Here is a 22920-nt window from a genome sequence, read left to right on the forward strand (position 1 = left end):
CAGACCCTCCCCCTTTCTCCCCCCCACCTCCCCTCCCCTCCCCTCCCCGCTCGTCTTGGGTGGTCCCTCCGGATGCAGAGGAAGAGATGCGGCGCGCAGGGCGAGGGGTAAAGAAGAGTTTGGATTTGATATCCCGCCTTTCACTCCCTTTAAGGAGTCTTAAAGCGGCTAACATTCTCCTTTCCCTTCCTCCCCCACAACAAACACTCTGTGAGGTGAGTGGGGCTGAGAGACTTCAAAGAAGTGTGACTAGCCCAAGGTCACCCAGCAGCTGCATGTGGAGGAGCGGAGACGCGAACCCGGTTCCCCAGATTACGAGACTACCACTCTTAACCACTACACCACACTGGCCAGGGGGGAGATTTCGTGGGGGGTGGGGGACCCGAAGACGAGGGGGTTGGGGGGCTGAGGGGGGGAGGGAAGGATCTCTGGGAGGGACGCCCAGCCTTCTTGCTCCTGCTCAGGAATCTCCTTGAAGCCACATCCCGGCACAGGCGAGGGGCGTCCTATCTCCCCCCCAAAGCCTTTCTTCCCTGGAAGCTGGATTCCTGCCCCCTTCCTCCTCCCAATGGGGAAGCCGGATCTCATGGGGGATCCCAACGTGGGGCGCTGCCTTACACCGAGCCCGCCCTTCGGCCGACGTGGGTCAGAATTGCTAAGGGATGCTGCCTTTGTTCTGGGAAAAGATGCGCAGGGCGGTGGGGGGGGGGCTCGCGGGATTCTTTATAATTATTATTATTATTATTATTTGGCGCTGAATTGACTTCAGAGCAACCCATTACAATCTATTGCAGCCTCACAGGATGCCCCCTTCTGGAATTTTATAAAAATGCCTGCATTATTTTTCCTTTTTCTTTGTGTCCTGGCCATAGTCTCTTCTAGGGTACGTGGTCTGGGGGGGGGGGCAACAGTGGAAGGGAAGCCAGGCTGGAGGAAGAGAGTTGGGGGAGGAACTGGCAGCCAGCAGAGTGGCTGGGGAAGCCCTGCCAGATGGGCGGGGAAATAATTATAATTGCTATTATTGGGGGGCAGTGGCGTAGCGTGGGTTATCAGCACCCGGGGCAAGGCAAGTAATTTGCACCCCCTAACCCATGGATTTGCGCCCCCTAACCCGTTTATTTCCCTAACCCCCAGAAGTTGCACCCGGTGCAGCCGGCCTCCCCTGCACCCCCCACGCTACGCCACTGTTGGGGGGTTGGGGTTATTGAAATAACTGGGAGCTTGTGGCCAGGGAGGCTGCAATGCCAAAGCTCCCATCTAACAGAGATAAAAGGAGACGCAAAGGGCATGACTCTAGTCATGATGATGATGTTATTATATATATATCCCACCCATCTGGCTGGGTTTCCCCAGCCATTCTAGGCGGCTGGGTTTTTTGCATGGTGGGTTTCAGGAGCAAAGCACCCCTCTTTCACCACAGAAATAGTGAAAGACTCACCCTTCAACAGCTAAATGTCTGGGGCAGGAAAAGGCTAGCAGGGTCTGTGAAGCTCCTTTTGTTTCTTCTTCCCTCTCAGGAACCTGCAGCTTGTTTTCACTTCTGAGCTCCCTAGGAAGTTTGAAAGAGTCTGATCCAGCAAAGCTAGCGAGGATGGAAGGGGGAAGATGGACGGTTGACTTGGTCAGGCTGCCTCCTGCATCCCTCCCCAAACCTGTTGAGCATTCCCTCCCAGGGCCCTCAGAGAGATCTGGTGAGTTGCAGGGGGAAAGGGCAGGGATGGATTCAGACAGGAGGGGGGAAACACATTGGCAAGGTGTTGGACAAATATGTCCCAGGGATCTTTACCCAGAGGGCGCCAATTTACTCTGTGTAAAAAAGGAGTCTACACCACGATTGGGCATCACTAGATTTATTGTCGTAGCAGGACTGCATGGATGACCCCTCAGCTCATGCTGTAAAGGAGTGCTCATTCCAGCTTACATCACACATAATTTATAACCTAAAAGCGTTCGAATATCCCTCCTACAATTCCTGTTGGTTAAGAATTTGCAGTTTACAGGCTACCCAATCTACCTACACATTATCCCTCTAATATGTACCCCCATCAATAACATGCATCCCATGTCCATTCAAATCGCAATTTCTCCTTTAGGGGTGTGTATTCATGAAGCGTTTGAGGATGCGTACTAGTTCTTAAACTATCACCTGCTATTTCTCCTTGTTATCTCAAGTCACTTCTAAACTATAAATCTATCACTCTCAGGGTCAGCATGGGCCTTGAACACATTCTTTCACAGACAACACCCTGTTTCTTAGTCTTAATTGCACCCTCTAACACGGAAAGGAGTTTAGGGAGAATCCTTTGATTCAGCTAAGGATTCATTTTTATTCATTTATTCCACATTGGAGCAGGACCTATTTTTCTTGCATGGTGGGTTTCAGGAGGAAGGCACCTCTTTCACCATGGAAACAGTGAAAGACTTATCCTTCAACAGCTAAATGTGAGGCTCCCTTTGTTTCTACATCCCTCAGGAACCTGCGGCTTGTTTTCGCTTGGGAGCTCCTCAGGAAGGTTGAAAGAGTCTGATCCTGCAAACCTAGCGAGGATGGAAGGGGGAAGATGGACGGTTGACTTGGTCAGGCTGCCTCCTGCATCCCTCTCCAAAACTGTTGAGCATTCCCTCCTAGGGCCCTCAGAGAGATCTGGTGAGTTGCAGGGAGTAAGATATTGTTGGAAAACTACCCCCCTCAGGAGAGGCTGGCCCCTCTCCCAGGCTCCAGGGGCCTGTTTGCCGGTGACCTACCCTGGTTGGCATCCCGGCAGACCAGGAAGATCTTGATAGGTGACACCTCCCTGCATGAAAGGTGCACACCCCCTTCCCCCTTGCATACCAGCAGGAGAAAGAAGATAGTCAGAAAAGTCTATTTCGTCTCTACTTTATTTCTGACTGTACAACTGTACAAAAACATGTCTGCTCGCTCAGTCTCCTCCGAGCAACTGCATCAGACTTCCTTCACACAAGCAACAGGAAGGTCTCATGTTACACAAAGAACAAATTCCTGAGAAGTCCCTGGAACATCCTGTCCCACGGTCAGACCCATCATGTGATGTAAACATCCAGCTGCTTGTTCCCAGCTGCGTAGTACTCATATCCCAACAGATATGGGCGCAGGGGTGGAAAGAGACAGGAGGAGGGAAACACATTGGCAAGGGGAAAAGATGGAGAGGAGAGAAAAGGCAGGAAGAAGGAAGCAGAGAGGCCTTTTCCCATGCTCCTCTTTGTTTCTGGAATCTGCTTTCATAGAGAAGCCAGAAACCTTTTTCCTCTCACAGCGTTTTGATTTTACATGTCCCCCCCCCCCACTACATGATTAAATGATGATGATTACCTAGACTGATACAGAAATATGGGGAAAGGGTGTTGTAGAAATGCTTTTAGTAATTATAGATTATTTATTTATTTATTTATTTGAAACACTTTTATTTTTTTCTAGACAATTATAATTATGTATGTAATTTATATATCTCCCTTCATACAAAGATGTTCCTTGAAACCCTAAAATCATTTCTCCCTTTTCCTCCAAAGCAGGTGGTGCAGACAATCGACAGAAATCTGCAGAACGTGGAATGAGCTTTATTGATGGTGGAAACCTTACAAACCATCAACAAACTCACACAGGGGGAAAACCGTTTCAGTGTAATGAGTGTGGAAAGAGTTACAGTAGTAATGCCACTCTTAAACAACATCAGCGAATTCATACAGGGGAAAAACAATATGAATGTGTGGAGTGTGGGAAGTGCTTCAGTGAGAGTGGAAAACTTACAAGACATCAACGGACTCACACAGGAGAGAAACCATTTAAATGTATGGAGTGTGGAAAGAGCTTCAGCGAAAGTTGGACCCTTCATACGCATCATCGAAGTCACACAGGGGAGAAACCATTTAAATGTATGGAGTGTGGAAAGAGCTTTGGTCAGAGTTCCCACCTTACTTTACATCGTTACACCCACACAGGGGAGAAACCATTTAAATGTATGGAGTGTAAAAAGAGCTTCCGTGACAGGGGAACACTTAGAAAACATCAACTAATTCACACAGGGGAAAAGCCATTCACATGTATGGAGTGTGGAAAGAGCTTCCGTCATATTAGTTCACTTCGTGTACATCAACGGACTCACACAGGGGAGAAACCATTTGAATGTCTAGAGTGTGGAAAGTGGTTCAGACGAAAGACACACCTCACTTCACATCGGCTAACTCACATGGGGGAGAAACTATTTAAATGTTTGGAATGTGGAAAGACTTCCACTGATAGTCGAACACATGCAGAACATCAACGAACTCACACAGGGGAGAAACCACTTAAATGTATGGAGTGTGGAAAGAGTTTCCGTCATAGCAGCTCACTTACTTCACATCAGCTAACTCACACAGGGGTTAAACCATTTAAATGTATGGAGTGTGGAAAGAGCTTTGGTCAGAGTACCCACCTTACTTTACATCAGCAAACTCACACAGGGGTTAAACCATTTAAATGTATGGAGTGTGGAAAGAGTTTCCGTCAGAGTGCACACCTTAACACACATAAACGTATTCACACAGGGGTGAAAGACTTTAAATGCTTGGAGTGTGGAAAGAGCTTCAGTCAAAGTGGAGCCCTTAGAACACACCAGCAAACTCACACAGGGGTGAAACAGTTTAAATGCTTGCAGTGTGGGAAGAGCTACAGTCGACGGGATAAACTTCGTAAACATCAGAGAACTCACACAGGGGAGAAACCATTTAAATGTATGGAGTGTGGAAAGAGTTTCCATCAGAGTGCACAGCTTACTTTACATAAACATACTCACACAGGGGAGAAACCTTTTAAATGTATGGAGTGTGGAAAGAGCTTCAGTTGGAAGAATCAGCTTAATTCGCATCAACGAACTCACACAGGGGAGAAACCCTTTAAATGTATGGAGTGTGGAAAGAGCTTCAGTGAAAGTTGCACCCTTAATATTCATCATCGAACCCACACAGGGGAGAAACCATTTAAATGTATGGAGTGTGGAAAGAGTTTCCGTCGGAGGACACACCTTACTTTACATAAACGTACTCACACATGGGTGAAACTTTAAATGCTTGGAGTGTGGAAAGAGCTTCTGTTTCTGTGAGAAACATAGTGAACATTCATTCAATGTTCATTCTTTTACATAGAATGCTAGAGTTACAGATAGGTAGCCGTGTTGGTCTGCCATAGTCAAAACAAAAAATTCCTTCCAGTAGCACCTTAAAGACCAACTAAGTTAGTTCTAGGTATGAGCTTTCGTGTGCATGCACACTTCTTCAGATACACTGAAACAGAAGTCACCAGACCCTTCTATATAGTGAGAAGGTGGGGAGGGGTATTACTCAGAAGGGTGGTGGGAATGGGTGATTGGCAGATAGCTGTGATGAGCTCTTCTGAGTAATACCCCTCCCCACCTTCTCACTATATAGAAGGGTCTGGTGACTTCTGTTTCAGTGTATCTGAAGAAGTGTGCATGCACACGAAAGCTCATACCTAGAACTAACTTAGTTGGTCTTTAAGGTGCTACTGGAAGGAATTTTTTGTTTATAGAATGCTAGAGTTCACCCTTTTTGGATGGGGCAGTGTGGAAACACATTCACATTATTTTGTTTACTTCTCTGGAACAAATGAACCTCAAAGGCAGACTAGCATGACAATCCACCAAGAGGTTCAGTGCTGTCACTTGTGGACTGAATCAGGACCATGGACGTTTTTCACAATATGTGGGTTAATCAGATTCCCAGTGCCAACTCCAGTGGTACCTTGGTTTAAGAGCAGCTAAGTTTATGGACAACTTAGTTTATGAACAACCTGGAATAAGAATGCTACAAACCTGTAAGTAGGTGTTTGGGTTTGTGAACTTAGCCTTGGAAACAGAACATGTTCCGCTTCCTGTTGAGTGTGTTCTGTTTGTAAATTGAGTCCCCCGCTGCTAATCAGAGGCTTCCTGTTGAGTCTGTCGGCCGTTGAGTCCGGAGCACCCACACAACACAGAAGTGATATTTGGAGCTTTTGACTGTGGTTTTTGTGTGTGGCTTTTTCATTATTATTTTTTACTGTGAATTGTACTTTGTTTTATGGTACTGACTTTTGACTGTGGCTTGTTACTTCGTTTTTGTGACTGTGGAACCCAGTTCAGCTACTGGTTGATTGTGTGACTGCAGAAATGTATAAAAGCCCCCCATACAAACAATTACTATCATCAGTGCACGTAAGAATTTTGAGTTTTATCATCTACAATACGGTCTTATTTTATTGTACAGTACATTGATTATTGCCTTCCTTTTATGCATCAGTGGTCTTGTTAGATAGTAAAAATCATTTTAAATTGCTGTTTTAGTGGTTGTTTTTCATTGTCTGGAATGGATTAATCCATTTTCCATTACTTTCTATGGGAAAGCATGCCTTGGTTTAAGGACAGACTTCCTGAACAGATTAAGTTCGTAAACCAAGGTATCACACTGATTTTGTGTGTGAAAACAACTATTAATAAAAGCGGTGGACTTGTAATCTGGTGAACCGGCTTCACGTCTCCGCTCCTCCATATGCAGCTGCTGGGTGACCTTGGGCGAGTCACACTCCTCTGAAGTCTCTCAGCCCCACTCACCTCACAGAGTGTTTTTTGTGGGGGAGGAAGGGAAAGGAGATTGTTAGCTGCTTTGAGATTCCTTAAGGGGAGTGAAAGGCGGGATATCAAGTCCAAACTCTTCTTCTTCTTGACTGGGAAGGAGGAGGAGATTAAAGCTGTCATGATTCAATGGGCCCAGGAGTTTGGATATAACACAGATATGAAAGTGGGAAAATTTATGGAAAGTAAATCTGAAATTCACAGAATGCTAAACCTTGAGGTAACATTTCCAAAAAAATGCAATACTATTAGTATTTGACCCCATGGAAACTTTCAAAAATGTATAAAATGTTAGTAATTTTTGGAGATGTGGAGAAGGAACAGGCACAGTGTTTCATATGTGGTGGCTATGTAAAAAAAAAATCAAGGTTTTCTGGGATGACATCTATATAGAACTTTAAAAAATGTTAAATGTTTGTTTCACAAAAAAACCAGAAGCCTTTTTATCACAGGCGCCGATATTCCTAGAAATGTAAGAGAGGTCTTTTTATACGCCACTGTTGCCGCTAGAGTCCTAATAGCAACAAATTGGAAGAGTGATAAAGTTCCTTCCAGGTTAGAACGGTTACAAGAATTGGTCTAATATGCAGAGGTAGCCAAACCAACCGAAAAAATAAAAGATAATTGAAAACAAGTATTTACCGTATTTTCCCCTCTATAACACGCAGATTTTTTCTCCTAAAAAGTAAGGGGAAATGTCTGTGCGTGTTATTGAGTGAATGTGTGGTCCCTGGAGCTGACTGTCCCAAGTACAGGGCAAAAATCAGGCAAAAATCATATCACACCATCATGGAGGAGAGGAGGCTGCTGCTTTCCTGCATTCTGCCTCAGGGTCTTACTGCCCACCCACTTCTGTTTCATTACTGTGTTTGCTCAAACGGAACAAAGAGCAGGCAACCCCCCCCCCCTCCAGGCAAGCAGAGCGTCCTTCCCTCTAATTCGTCTCCGTGCTCCGGTGCTGCTGCTGCTGCTGCTGCGTCTAGGGACTCGCAGGCAGCGGAAAACATGCAGGAGAGAGAGGGGGGGGCTGGCTTGGGGGGACTTTTGCCTTCCTTCCCCCCCCCTTTAAACCCCTCTCCTGCATTCTTAGCCAGCTGCTTCTCCGCACACCCGTCTCGTGCTCCTTGTCCCTTCTATGTTTTTCCTTCCCTCCCCACTTAAAACGTGGTTACAAAGCATGGATCCACATGGATCCTCAGGATCTTTGCATTGGGTCACCCCAAATTCACCATCAGATCACATAGCAATGATCTGATGCAAAAACAGGGCTGCAATGGTGCAAAAACGTGGTTACAAAGCATGGATCCTCAGGATCTTTGCATTGGGTCACCCCAAATTCACCATCAGATCACATAGCAGTGATCTGATGCAAAAACAGGGCTGCAATGGTGCAAAAACGTGGTTACAAAGCATGGATCCTCAGGATCTTTGCATTGGGTCACCCCAAATTCACCATCAGATCACATAGCAATGATCTGATGCAAAAACAGGGCTGCAATGGTGCAAAAACGTGGTTACAAAGCATGGATCCTCAGGATCTTTGCATTGGGTCACCCCAAATTCACCATCAGATCACATAGCAGTGATCTGATGCAAAAACAGGGCTGCAATGGTGCAAAAACGTGGTTACAAAGCATGAATCCTCAGGATCTTTGCATTGGGTCACCCCAGATTCATCATCAGATAACATAGCATGTCCATGGCTACAGCCTGCACCAAAAAAATCACGCACCCACTGTTGCCTGGGGCTGCAATGGTGCAAAAACGTGGTTACAAAGCATGGATCCACATGAATCCTCAGGATTTTTGCATTGTTGTTGTTTAGTCGTTTAGTCGTGTCCGACTCTTCGTGACCCCATGGACCAGAGAACGCCAGGCACTCCTGTCCTCCACTGCCCCCCGCAGCTTGGTCAGACTCATGCTGGTAACCTTGAAAACACTATCCAACCATCTCGTCCTCTGTCGCCCCCTTCTCCTTGTGCCCTCCATCTTTCCCAACATCAGGGTCTTCTCCAGGGAACATCCACTGTTTCATTCAGATTTTTTTTTCTTGTTTTCCTCCTCTAAAAACTATGTGCGTGTTATGGTCAGGTGCGTGTTATCGAGCGAAAAATACGGTAATCCATATATCAGTTCGACAAGCAGGTCTTCCTTCATCGATGTTACTTTCACTTCTGAACGGCGGCTTGCAACTGGGATTAATTTAACTGTGTCATTCCACTCCACTCCTCTTGTTCACAGGCCCATATTGCCCTGCTCACACTGAAGCTCTTTCCACACTCCATGCATTTAAATGCTTTATTCATAGGTGCAAAATAAAGGCAACTGATAGAAACACTCCACGCATGGTTTTCCTCCTCTGTGCGGGCTGCTAGATGTTTTCTAAGTGTTAACCCCTGACCAAATCTTTTCCCACACTCCATACACTTTTAAAGCCCCCCCCCCCGTATGACTTCGGTGATGATTTCTAAACATCCCACTATCAGTGAAAGTCTTTCCACACTCCAATACATTTAAATGTTTTCTCTTGTCTGAGTTCACAGATTTGAAGGAAGTTGATGATTCCACCTGAACCACTTTCTACATTCCATACATTTAAGTGGTTTTCCCCCTATGTGAATTTGCTGATGTTTCCGAAGTGCTCCATTAGTAATGAAGCACTTTCCGCACTCCAAACATGTAAAATATTTTTCCCATGTGTGAGTTTGCTGGTGTGTAGTAAGGTGTTCTTTCTGGCTGAACGACTTAAAACATGCATTCAAATGGTTTCTCCCGTGTGAGTTGGTTGATGTTTTGCATGGCTTACAGCATCAGCTAATGTCTTTCCACACTCCGTACATTGTAATGGCTTCCACCGTGTGAGTTCGCTGGTGTGAATGATTGTCGTCTGGCTGAAACACTTTCCGCACTCCATGCATTTAAAGGGTTTCTCCCCTGTGTGAGTTCGTTGATGTCTTCTAAGTTTTCCACCTATAATGAAGCTCTTTCCACACTCCATACATTTAAAATGTTTTTCTCCTGTGTGAATCAGTTGGTGTTGTGTATGGCTTCCAGTATCAGCAAATCTCTTTCCACAATGGGTACATTTAAAGGGTTTCTCCCCTGTGTGAGTTCGCTGGTGTGTAGTAAGGTGTCCTTTCTGACTGAACCACTTTCCACATTTCATACACTGATATGGCTTCTTCCCTGTGTGAATTTGTTGATGTTGTGCATGGCTTCCAGGATTAGCAAATGTCTTTCCACATTCGGTACATTTAAAAGGTTTCTCCCCTGTGTGAATTCGTAGATGCTGTGTAAGGGTTCCACCTAGTCTGAAACACTTTCCACACTCCATGCATTTAAATGGTTTTCCCCCTGTGTGAATTCGTTGATGTTTTGCATGGTTTCCAGAATCAGCAAATGTCTTTCCACAATCAGTATATTTAAAGGGTTTCTCCTCTGTGTGCGTTCGCTGGTGTGTAGTAAGGTGTCCTTTCTGAGTGAAGCTCTTTTCACACTCCATGCATTTAAATGGTTTCTTCAATGAAATTACAGGTGGATTTTTGGAATTCTGACTATTGTTTCCATTACCTGCTTGGGGAGGAAAGAAAATCCTGTTAGGCTTCTGTCAGGGAACTGCCATCGGAAGAACAGGTGGTGGAAGGGCTCCAGGAGGATAGAAGAGATTCAGCAGCAGAAGAGGGAACCAGTAGGGGGGGAGCAGGAGCTTCCAGGGACAGGAAGTCGGAGGGGAGGCTCTGGGACACTTCCAGTGAGAACAGTGAGGAGGTATCAAGGCCCCCTTTAGCGACCCCCACCCCTCGCCGGAAGCTGTCACGCAGGGAATCTAGGAGACGCGTTTCCGTCAAGCAGCTTTTATGCTGGAAACGTTTCCGCAAGCGCCCACTGTCGGATTCTACCAGTGACTGACGGAGCCATGTCCAAGGGCTCCGCTCAAGGCAGAGCTTTGCTACGTTAAGCAAACTCCGAGGGACTAACCCTTTTTACGCACAAGTAGCTCATTGTCCCATCACAGCTTCCAAGGAAGAGGAATAAGTAACGTAACACACATCTAGTGAAAATAGCCCCTCTTATTTCAATATCTCTTTTTTATATTATACATTTTATTAGTTTTTACACATGATTTAGAACATAACATCCAACTTTCATATAACATAATCAACTATCACAGTCTGAGACTTCCCTCTTCCACCACTAGTGGTTTTCCAACTTACTCTCTAGTATTGCATTTGTTATTATAATTATTACTGTTATATCCATATCTTAAATAAACAAATTAAAAATCATTCTTTGCAATAATTTGTATTCTTAACTTGTTATTTTCCTTTATATTTCCAACATTGGTTATTTACTTTATACATTTTTGCTAACTTCACTGGTGTAATGTACCACCTATAAATAATTTTCATTACATTTTCTTTAAGCAAACTGCAGGCTGTAAAGTTTATGCCTTCTTTCCATAATTTTCCCCAATCCTCAAACTGTATATTATGACCAATATCTTTTGCCCAATGTATCATACCTGATTAAACCTCTTCATGCTTGACATGCCATTCCAAAAGAAACTTATATATTTTTGATAATATCTTATTTCAGTATCTCTTTTCCTTTTCCTTTTCATGTTTCAGTTTTTTAGGAATGCAGCTAAAACAATGTCAAATTATAGTAATGTCAGGTCTTGTAATTTGAATCCATTGGTTGAGGTCCTACCCTCTAGAGATGAAGAAAACAAGCTTGCTCCATCTTATGTGACAGCACTTTAGATATCTGAACATAGATACCTAAAGATGGCATATCTCTTCTCAGTCTCCTTTTATCCAGGCTAAGCATACCCAGCTGCCTCAGCCATTCCTCATAAAGCTGGGTTTCCAGACCCTTGATCATGTTAAGCTTATGGTCTACTAAGGCCCTGAGAACCTTCCAGCCCATTGTAATTTGATAATAATGCTACCTCTGGACTTTCGGTCAGCTTTAACCCAGTGATTTCTGTTATCTCCTTAAACAGCCTTTGCCTTTAAAATTGTACATATTTACACCCCCACCACATCTGAACACAATTCCCGATTTCCTGGCGTCCCTTCCAACATAACACCAAATACTCCTTATTTGATTTAATCTGACTAGTGTTGAATGCCATCTCAAATTTATAATAATTTCATTTTATTCTTAAAGACAACATTTTCAATGTACGTTTCTCCCATCTTTCCCCCCAACTTTGACTATCTATCTGTCCTATTGTCTTCTTTCCCCACAACTCTTAATTTATCTTCTTGTTTCTTCCATTTCTAATGCCCGCATGTCTTTAATTTCAGCTCATCTGAAAGCTCCTTATGAAGCCACAACTGCTTCTTTACATAGCGTATTTTTCGGTCTATAAGACGCACCAGACCACAAGACGCACCTAGTTTTTGGAGGAGGAAAACAAGAAAAAAAATATTCTGAATCTCAGAAGCCAGAACAGCAAGAGGGATCGCTGCGCAGTGAAAGCAGCAATCCCTCTTGCTGTTCTGGCTTCTGGGATAGCTGCGCAGCCTGCATTCGCTCCGTAAGACGCACACACATTTCCCCTTACTTTTTAGGAGGGGGTAAAATGAGTCTTATAGAGCAAAAAAAAACGGTACCTCCCATTTCTCTTTCTTGCAGCTGGGCGACCAATTGAAGCTGATGGAATGCACTCCATGCCACTCAAAGGACAGCAATGGATGCAGAAGCCCCCCCAAGCAACATACCCACTCTTTCAGAGAGAGTATAACCCCATCAAGAGCAGGCAACCTCCCAGCCATCTGGTCTAAGGAACCACCCATAAACTGGGCCTCAGTCCTATCTGGACTGAGCTTGTTTGTTGGCTCTCATCTAGTCCATTACCAAGGCAGGACAAATGGTCTAGCACACCTACTGCTTCACCTGTAGATATAAAAGGAGAAATAGAGCCGAGTGTCATCAGCATATTGCTTGCAACGTACTCCAAACCTCTGGATAACCCCACTTAGTGGGATCATGTAGAAGTTAAACAGCATAGGGGATAGAATTGAACCCTGAAGGACCCACACGTTGAAGGCTCCACAGGGCAGAAGAATGCTCTCCAAGCAACACCCTCTGGAAACATCCATCCATAGGGGAAAGAATTGAACCCTGAAGGACCCACACGTTGAAGGCTCCACAGGGCAGAAGAATGCTCTCCAAGCAACACCCTCTGGAAACATCCAGCCAAGTCAAATGGGAACCACCACAAAACGGGGTCACCCACCCCTAACTCAAACAGCTGCTCCAGAAAGATACCATGGTAGATGGAATCAAAAGCCGCTGAGAGGTCAAAGGAGAATTAGAAGGGACCCATTTCTGCTGTCTCTGTCCCAACAGAGGTCATCCTACAGGGCAACCAAAGCAGTTTCTGTGCCAAATCCAATTAAAATGGATCTGGGAAATCAGCTTCCTCCAAGACCACATGGATTTGGTCTGCAACCACATGGTCAGGAACCATACCCAAGAAAAGGAGATTAGCAACTAAGCCAGCAGTCCTGCAGTGGAAATAGCACCTAACATTCAAAAGCCTGGGAGAAGGTTTTCCTTTTCACCATCCATCTATCGATCCTTCTGTGTCCCTATCTCCACTCCATAGGAACTCACCAGATGTCTCTGAGTGTCCTGGGAGAAAACGCCCAGAGGTTTTGGGGAGGGATGCAGGAGGCAGTCTGATAAGGTCAACTGTCCATCTTCCTCCTTCCATCCTTACTAGGTTTGCAGGTTCAGCCGCTTTGGTCCTTCCTGAGGAGCTCAGAAGATGCAGGTTCCTGGGAGGGAAGGAGGAAGAAGCAAAGGGAGCCTCAGAGGCCCTGCAGGGATTCTCCTGCCCAAAACATTCTGCAGCCTCTAGAAAAGCCCCAAAGGGGTTCCCCCTTCCCAACAAGAGCCCCATTTTTAAGGGGTTGGGTTGGGGGGGTGATACCAATTCAATCTTTCTCCCCACCGGGGCTTCCTTTTGAGTAAATCTATGCTCTGCATAGTCCAACACACACCTCACCCCTGCAATGCAAGGGTCGCAAGGAAAGTATCTGCCAAAGATGGATGCTCACCCTCTTTACCCACTTGGCGTCCCCCCCTTCTCAAGGGGTGCCCACTTCTGAGCCCCCCAAAGAGCCCGCTGCCCCACGGGGGGGGGTCGTTAATGGGTGGGGGATGCTGGGACCTCAGAGGCCTTGGGTCCCATGTCTTCCCTTCCCTCCAGCCACCCAGGGGATCCTCCCAGTCATCCCTCAGCCCCCCAACAGCCCCCTCTGCGACCCCCCCCCGTCACACCAGGGTCTCCCCTTCAAATAAAGGATCCACCGCCCCAGAGGGCTCCCAAGATGAAATATACTCGAGTCGCAAAGTGATTTCATGCTTTTTATTCAGCTCATGGTGGTGAGGAGGAATGAATGAATGTCCCCTCCAAGTATCTGCTTTATATACATTATTTACACAATGGGCTGCACATGATTGGCTAATTCCGGAATTCTACTGTAAGCCAATCAGGTTGTGGATTCACTTCAATCTGGAGCATGATTGGGTGGTTCCTGCCAACCAATCATACTGCTGCATTGTTCTAGGACCAATCAGACTGCTGCATTCTGAATCCTATTGTTTTAGGACCAATCAGACTGCTGCAGTTTGCATCCTGTTCGACTCAGTACATAACACAAGACAAGCAGAAAGAGGAGACTAGAGGAGGTGGCGGGAAGGGAAGAGGGGCATTTCCCAGGCTGCTCTAGGCAGCTGGGGTCTCCCGCTCCCTTTAACCCTTACCTGGCCTCCCCACTTGGGGATTCCAGCTCAGGGAGAAAGTGGGCAAGGCACCGGGAGGGATCCGGATCCCGCTGTGAGATCCGCTAGATTCAGGACATGACTTGGCAACACTCTGCTGGGCTCCCACCCTGGGAAAAGGGCATACATAGGAGCCAATTCCCAGGGGCCCAGGACCCTTTGGGGGTGATGACATATTGAAGGGGCGATAGGTGGGATAGCTCAGTGGGCAAAGCATGAGGCTCTTCACCTCAGGGTTGCGGGTTCGAGACTCACGTTGGGGAAAAGAGCCCTGAATTGCAAAGTGTTGGAGTAGATGACCATCTGGGAGTCTTGCAACCCATTGCATAGATCCGGGGCCCAGTAAGGGCCCTTTTGGGGGGGCCCCTCCCTTCCCCATCACTGCATCTTCATCTTTTTGTCCTCTCTGCCCATCCGCCTCCCTTGCTCGCTCCTCCGGGAGTCTATTTCTGCGAGTCAGGCGGGGGTGCCACCCCCCCTCTATGATGGGGGGGGGAGTTCTTCCCTGTTCAGTTCTTCCTGTGCTGGACCCCCAGGGATCCTGCACCTCAGCCCACAAGGCCCCTTCTCTGCAAGGTGGTTCTTTGGCCACTTCTTCCCTGCCTCTGGTTTACAGAAAGCTGCGAAATCTGCACATGCCCAGAGTATGGAAGATTTTCAAAACTGTGGTTATGTTTGGTGTGGGGCAGAAAGGGGGGGGGGGAGCTGTCTGCGGACAAAGGTCCAGGGGTCCTTCGCCTGCGCCTTCCCTTTGGTGGGCATCGCACGTCAGTTTCCGCAAAGGGGCCCCTGGGGGTGCAGGGCAGGGGAGCATCTCTTGGCCCCCCAGGGAAAGAGAAACGTGTGTGTGTGTGTGTGTGCGGGGGGGGGGGGAGACTTCCAGGATGTACCCTGCCGCTTTAACAATCAGGTTTTTAGTCATTTCAAAGTAGGGATCCAGATGCACACTGCATAATGCAGAAACCCCCACCTCCCTTGTAGTCAGTCTGCAATAAGATGGGGGGGGCCCTTGATGCAGAGTCCTTGGCCCAGATGGAGGAGGGAGGGCAGCCCTAGAGCGCAGAAGCAGGCAGGGAGAGGGAGGGAGGGAGGGAGGGGCGGTCTGGGCGCCCTCGGCTTGCCAAGGGTTAAAAGGAGCAGAGCTGGATTCCTAGAGAGGACAGGAAGGGGAGGGCGGGGGGGGGCAAGGTCCTCCCCAGCAGAAGCCCCTCCCTGCCCAGTCCCTTCCTGCCAGCAAAGAGGAGGCTGCTCTGTTCTCTCTGCTTTGCAAAAACTTCCTCGGTGCCCCTCCTGGAATCTGGTGAGTCTCTTCTCTCTTCCCCCTTGGGGTGCAGCGGGGAGAAGGGGGTCCCAGGGCTGCAAGGGGGGAGGCAGGGGGGCCCCGTTCAGCTCATGCATGGGGGGGGGGGAGACCCCCAAGTCAAGGAACAGAGGGTCCGGCCCCCAATTACTCTCCTCCGAGGAAGGAGAAGCCCTGTGGAGTGGGGAGATACAGCCCCCCCCCAAGTGTGGAGACTGGAGGGGAGACCCTCTCCCACCATCTACCCATCTACAATTCCCAGAGTTCCCTGGCAAGAAGGGGGGATTGGTGACCACCCTGGGAATTGCAGTCTTTGGGCAGCAGGGCTGAAGCTGTCTCCTTGCAACTCTCAGGGTCCTGAACCAATTCTGGCTCCCAGGATTCTTGGGAGGAGTCCCTAGGGCCGGGTGAGATCTGGTTTCCAACCTTGTTAAACATCTGCCCCCTCCCAGCAGAGCAAGTGCACAGACTGGCATGTGCCACTCTTGGGAGCAGGAGCTGCATCCAGCCTTGCTCAGCTCAATATTTTTAGGAAGACCAAGCCCCTCCTGCCCTGGCAAGACACTGGGGTGAAGCTGCCGCCGCCATCAGCATCCTGTATGAATAATAATAATAATAATAATAACAATAGTATTTACCTGCCACCCATCTGACTGGGTTTTCCCAGAAACTCAGGGCTGCTTCCAGCACATATAATATACAGGGCTGCCTTCAGGTGTCTTCTTAAGGTTACATAGTTACTCATCTCCTTGACATCTAATGGGAGCGTGTTCCACAGGGAGGGTGCCACTACCAAGAAGACCCTCAGCCTGCTTCCCTGTAACTTCTCTTCTTACACTAAGGGAACCGCCAGAAGGCCCTTTGTGCTGGACCTCAGGGTCCAGGCTGAACGATGGGGGTGGAGATGCTCCTTCGGGTATCCTGGGCCGAGGCCGTTTAGGGCTTTAAAGGTCAGCATCAACACTTTGAATTGTGCTTGGAAACATACTGGGAACCAATGTAGTTCCTTTAGAAGCGGTCATACATGGTTCCAGCAGCCACTCCCAGTCACCAGTCTAGCCTCTGCATTCTGCAGAACACTAAGTGAATGACACAGAAGTTCCTGCAGACTAAAGTTAGAAAAGCTTTAATTGCTACAAATGGTATAAGGAAACATGATATGGAATTAAGGGAAAAGATGGTGTTGACCTGGAATGGTTACAAAATTTCTGGTCTCTCCCCGAGTGCCACGGGCCCTGCTTCAAAGAGAGCTTCTCTAAAGAAAGCACAACCAAAAATCACTCCATTTTGTGTGAATAAGGAAAATGAGGAGGTGGCAAAGAAACAGCAGGAGCCAGATCCTATTCCCAACCTTCTAGGGTCTCTCAGCAGCTCTATTGATGAGCAGAAAGAGGTTTGGGGCCCAGCCAGCTCAACTGCTAAAGCATCTCTTGCATTGAGACGTGGGGGCACCTACATGTAATAGCTACTCGGCTGTATTCTGCCCATGCTCTGGGGTTGCAGTTTTCAGGCTTGGGGACAGGATGGTGCCTGGTTTTTGCACCAAGTTCTATCCATAAGCCCCACTGAGTTCAATGGGGTCCACTCTCAAGTCACTACTGTGCATACCATGCCAGCCTTATAAAGTGGGGTGAGGTGCAAACAGATTAAGTTGGAATCACTGTAGATGTTTCAAATGGGGTTTCTGTTAGGAAGGGGTTGCCCCATTTGTGCTTCTCCAGGAGCAAGGGAATATCTAGGGCAGGAGAATCCCTGGCAGGGCCTCTGAGGCTCCCTTTGTTTCTTCCTCTCTCCCAGGTCCCTGCAGCTTGTGGTGGCTTCTCGACTCCTCAAGAAGGATGAAAGAGACTGAATCTGTAAACCTAGCGAGGATGGAAGGGGGAAGATGGACGGTTGACCTGGTCAGGTTGTCTCCTGCATCCCTCCTCACAGCCTCTGAGCGTTCCCTCCCAGGGACCTCCGAGATATCTGGTGAGTCCCAGGGGAGGGGAGATGGGGACATGGATGGATGGGGCTGGAGACGTACTGGGGCTTGCTCAGCTTGGGGGTGGGATGAGGCAGGCAGGCGGATGGAGTTTGAGAAGGTGGGCACCTTTTTGGCCTCCTCCACCTGCCTTCCAGCGCCTTTGACATCTGCAGGCAATTTGAGCCAGGAATACGTCACAGCTCCCCGGCCACCGCGATGTATTGGCGCCAGTACTGGGCTCTGAATGCCCTACCAATGTCAGAGAACTCACTGATCCGTCACACAGCACTAGAAGCCATGATTCTTTAAATTACCTGATCCTAATTTCAGGACTGATTGCCGATGGGGCCTTTGTGTTTTGCCTTTTACTTTTCTTTTAGGAATAACTTTTCCTTTTCTTTTAAAAACAAGGATCATATAAGACTAATATATGATACAAATATGTAGATTAAATAAATTTGCAGGAATAACATGTCGTTCCTCATTGGTGATCAGTGTATGAGTTTTGGGTTCATGAATTGGTATAAATTGAAACAAAAAAGGGTAAACAGCGGAGAACAGAGAACATTCAACATCGCATAGCCGAATTACTAGTCAGAAGCTCTTGTGACTGTCGTGCTTAGATTAAATGTGAGTAATAGTCATTTTCCATCTTCTGTTACCAATTAAACTATACTATGGTCCGGTGCACCCTATGGAGCGAAAAATACGGTATACAGAGTTGGTCTCCTCATGAAAATGAGAGGAGATTCAAAGTGAAGAAAGATATTTAGAAAAAAGTTTAAATTTAGACCAAATTTAGATTGGGGCAACAGCTGATGGGGAGTGTGCAGGGTGAAGATGTTCCTGCTTGTTTCAGAGGAGGCAGGGACGTTGCTGGATCCTGACAAGAGAGCTTTTTGTAAGGAAGTCAAGAAGGAGAATTGAGGGATCATGGACCCTCTAATTCCCTGTTAGATCATAACATCAGTTTTGAAATTCCATGCCTACCTCTATCTCAGGGGTGGCCAGCTTCCAAGAGACTGCGATCTACTCACAGAATTCAAAACTTGGAGTGATCTTCCCCTGTTTTGTAGGGGTTCAGGTCAAAGTTGTTGAGCTTTTATTAGCAGCTCACCAAAGGAGCGCTGGGGGGGAAACAGCCTCCAGCCTCGGTTTGTAAGCTCTGTCTTCCATTCTCCAACAATGGAGGGAGGATCCAGGAGGGGGTCAGCGATTGACTGCGATTGACCAAAACCTTGCAGGGATCTACCAGTAGATCGTGATCGACCTGTTGGACACCCCTGCTCTATTTGATGAACCTCCACTATTTGGAGGGAGACCAACAGCATCTGGGATTCTAACATCCACACCGTGAGCCCTGAATGGAGGGATATCAACTGTTTGTGAATATTCTTTGTCTAGTCATGCCTTTTGAAACAATGACCAGGCTTGTCTGAACCACCCAGGCCTTCTTAATTGTGGGCTTGAGAGTTTTTAGGGAAGTTGAAGTAACTTCTGTCAGGTTTGTTGTTTTGGCTTCTGTTTGCATTTGATTGACCAAAGAGATGACTGACCTTGCATATGGGGTGGATTCCAGGATTAAGCCAAATCAAATTATCCCAAATAAAAGCCAAGCAATATGTCAGTTAATATCAGCCAAGAAAGGCAATGTAAACTATTGTAAGGCCTCACATCTAACTTCAGTCCTTCCTTTATCACAAGCATTCATTAACTTTGTTCAATGATGGATGTGAACCACGTCCCCTTTGCTCTGAGTGGGGTTGGGGTCCGGGGCACCAATGCAGAGTTAGCACGACTTACCCTAACATGGCAGTGCATTGCTGGGGGAGGGGTCAGGTGGTGGGTTTGATGGTTCTGTGTCATCTGTGCCCCGGTCACAGTATGCTGGCAATGGCGCCCCACTGGTTTCAAGAGAGTCAGGCACCCCTCAGGCGTGCTCAAGTGTTAGGGGGTTGAAGATGCCACACATCTAGAATGCTGTTAAGTTAGACTTCAAGGATGTCCTCTTGAGGCTGAAATGGAGCACTCTCAAGTCTCTTAGTGAGTTGGGGGGCGGAGAACTCTGTTCAATAATCTGGAGCTCCATTTCTTCCTGAGGCGATAATTATCTTCTCTCTTCATTGCACATGGTGATGAATGGGAAGGGAAGAACAAGGGGGACCACAACAGAATCCACTTATCGGAGAAATCAAATAAATATTCAGAGTATGGAGAGAACATCGGCCAGAGCTCACAGTCCACCTCCAGTCAACGAAAGAGCTTAATTCGGAGGCATAGCCTCACTTCACATGAAAGAATTCACAGAGGAGAGAAATTGTATCACTGCAGAGAATGTGGAAAGAGCTTCAGTCGAAAGGATCATCTCACTTCCCATCAAACAATTCATACGGGGGAGAAACCCTATCAGTGCTTGGAATGTGGAAAGAGGTTTCGTCAGAATGGGAATCTCACTACCCACAACGGAATTCACACGGGGGAGAAACCCTATCAGTGCTTGGAGTGTGGAAAGAGGTTTCGTAGGAATGGGGATCTCACTACCCACAAAAGAATTCATACAGAGGAGAAACCCTATCAGTGCTTAGAATGTGGAAAGAGCTTTCATCAAAGCGCACAACTCACTTGCCACCAAAGAATTCATACAGGGGAGAAACCCTTTCAGTGTCTGGAATGTGGGAAGAGCTTCAGTTGCAGCTCAAATCTCACTTCCCATCAAACAATTCATTCAGGGGAGAAACCCTTTCAGTGTCTGGAATGTGGGAAGAGATCAGTTGCAGCTCAAATCTCACTTCCCATCAAAGAATTCATTCAGGGGAGAAATCCTTTCAGTGCTTAGAATGTGGAAAAAGCTTCAGTCAGAGGCAGGGTCTCACTTCCCATCAAAGAATTCATACAGGGAAGAAACCATATCAGTGCTTCGAATGTGGGAAGAGCTTCAGTCGAAAGGACAGTCTCACTTTGTATCAAAGAATTCATACAGGGGAGAAACCCTATCGGTGCCTGGAATGTGGGAAGAGCTTCAGTCGAAAGGACAGTCTCACTTTGCATCAAAGAATCCATATAGGGGAGAAACCCTATCAGTGCTTGGAATGTGGGAAGAGCTTCAGTCAAAAGGTCAAGCTCACTTTGCATCAAAAACTTCATAAAGGAGAGAAACCCTATAAGTGCTTGGAATGCGGAAAGTGCTTCAGTCAAAAGGCCACTCTCACTTTTCATCAAAGAATTCATACAGGGGAGAAACCCTATCAGTGCTTCGAATGTGGGAAGAGTTTCAGCCACAGTCGGAGTCTCTATTCCCATAAAAAAGTTCATACAAGAGAGAAACCACATCACTGCTTGCAATGTGGAAAGAGCTTCAGTCAAAAGGCCACTCTCACTTCCCATCAAAGAACCCATACAGGGGAGAAACCCTATCAGTGCTTCGAATGTGGAAAGAGCTTCAGTCAAATGTGGGAAGAGCTTCAGTCAGAGTGCCACTCTCATGGCCCACCAAATAATTCATACAGAGTTGAAAGCATATCAGCGCATGGAATGTGGATAAATTTTCACTTGTAAATAAGTCAATTCAAGAGCTCACAGCAGGGTGAATAATAGAATGGTAGATTCGGAATATAAAAGGTAAAGGTACCCCTGCCCGTACGGGCCAGTCTTGACAGACTCTGGGGTTGTGCGCCCATCTCACTTAAGAGGCCAGGGGCCAGCGCTGTCCGGAGACACTTCCGGGTCACGTGGCCAGCGTGACATCGCTGCTCTGGCCAGAGCCAGAGCCAGAGCCAGAGCGGCACACGGAAACGCCGTTTACCTTCCCTATTTATCTACTTGCACCCGGAGGTACTTTCGAGCTGCTAGGTTGGCAGGCGCTGGGACCGAGCAGCGGGAGCGCACCCCGCCGCAGGGATTCGAACCGCCAACCTTTTGATCGGCAAGCCCTAGGCGCTGAGGCTTTAACCCACAGCGCCACCTGCATAGTCCCCGCCAATGCAGAAAAAAACTCATTTCAAGTATCCATGACAGATGGCCATCCAACTTCTTCTTAAATACCTCCAATGAAGGAGAGTCCACCCCCTTCTGAGGGAGTTCCTTTTCACTGCTGGCTCTTACTATCAGAAAGTTCTTCCTGCTCTTTAGGAGACATCTCTTTTTGTGTTGCTTGAATCACCTCTTCAGATTCATTCATGACCTTGAGAAGGACTTCTGTAAGTCTGAGAATGTCCAGGGGATTGGACCATGCTCTATATTTGGGGGGGAACCCATGGAGAGGAGTCCGATATAGGGCTTAAGTCATCTAGGCATTGGTCAGATTGTCATAATTACAGACATACTTACTGGTTTGGACGGAAGTGATTCTTCCAGGGGAAGTGGTAACTGTGAGATTACAGGTGCTCTTGCCAATATTGTCCAACCGTCCAGTAAAACTTTGACACAGCAGACCAATACCCGCTGAGGTTGATGTATTGGGAGGTTAGGTTTAGGGCCGTGTGGTATTGCTTCATTGTATGTGGGGTCCCTATAAAGGGAATTTCTTCCTCCAGGTGGGAGGGAGACTGGTCAAGTTACCATCAGTTGAATGCAACATTTAAGTTAGATTTTAAAAAATGGATTTGCAGAACAAAACTCACAGTTTGAAAGCTTGCTATATGCTAAGGGAAAACTTCATGAAGATGATGCAGAGAAGTCAATCAAGATCATCAAGGGTCTGAAACCAAGCCTTCTGAGGAGGGCTTGAAGGAACTGGGGGGGGGCGTATCTATTTTAAAAAGGCTCTTTTGCAGTAAAGGGGGGCGCAAAAAGTGCCCACCGAGTCTCCTTGTTCACAGGCTTCCGCGCCTGTGATTTTAGGGGTCCCCGCTTCGCCGTAGCGGTCAGACCCGAACTCGTGGAGCAGCCCCTTCTCCGGAGATCAGAGAAAGAGCCGCCATTAGCGCTGGCGCCAACCGGAAGTCCCGATTTTCTCGGACATTTCAGCAATTTCCGCCCAGACGCTGTTTACAATTCTGGATGTCTGGCAACCATGTCTATATACAGTGGTACCTCGGTTCTCAAACAGCTGAGTTCCTGAACAACTTTGAACTCGAATGCTGCAAACCTGGAAGTCAGTGTTCCAGTTTGCGAACTTTGCTTCGGAAGCCGAACGTGCTCCTGAGCTTCTGTTTTCACTGTTGCGCTGCTAATTTGTGTCTCCCCTGCATTGGAATCAAAGCCTTCTTCCTTCTGTTTTCACTGTTGCGCTG

General features: G+C 47.2%; 2 protein-coding genes across 5 annotated transcripts in view; one reads left to right on the forward strand and one right to left on the reverse strand.

The window, feature by feature from the left end:
• The window catches only part of LOC307206494 (uncharacterized protein), a 49639-nt gene continuing 26719 nt past the window's right edge, over window positions 1–22920 (forward strand). The window contains exons 1-4 of one of the 4 annotated variants that reach the window (XM_079959821.1): window positions 1–107; window positions 1518–1691; window positions 2474–2647; window positions 17521–17694. In XM_079959821.1, coding sequence (XP_079815947.1) covers window positions 1592–1691; window positions 2474–2647; window positions 17521–17694 — 448 coding nt within the window. In that variant the 5' untranslated portion in view covers window positions 1–107; window positions 1518–1591. Of the gene's footprint in view, window positions 108–1517; window positions 1692–2473; window positions 2648–15326; window positions 15724–17520; window positions 17695–22920 lie in introns of those variants that run through there. The other 3 variants (XM_079959822.1, XM_079959824.1, XM_079959823.1) reach the window with 3 other exon arrangements.
• Window positions 8833–22920, reverse strand: part of LOC307208944 (uncharacterized protein) — a 196683-nt gene continuing 182595 nt past the window's right edge. Inside the window, exons 2-3 of the mRNA XM_079963995.1 lie at window positions 13251–13414; window positions 8833–10196 (exon numbers count right to left, since the gene is read on the reverse strand). Of these exons, the coding sequence (XP_079820121.1) occupies window positions 9382–10196; window positions 13251–13350 (915 nt within the window). The 5' untranslated portion in view covers window positions 13351–13414 and the 3' untranslated portion in view covers window positions 8833–9381. The remainder of the gene's footprint in view (window positions 10197–13250; window positions 13415–22920) is intronic.

Source organism: Podarcis cretensis (assembly GCF_951804945.1).
Source record: "Podarcis cretensis genome assembly, chromosome: 2".
In the NCBI taxonomy this organism is placed as follows: Eukaryota; Metazoa; Chordata; class Lepidosauria; order Squamata; family Lacertidae; genus Podarcis; species Podarcis cretensis.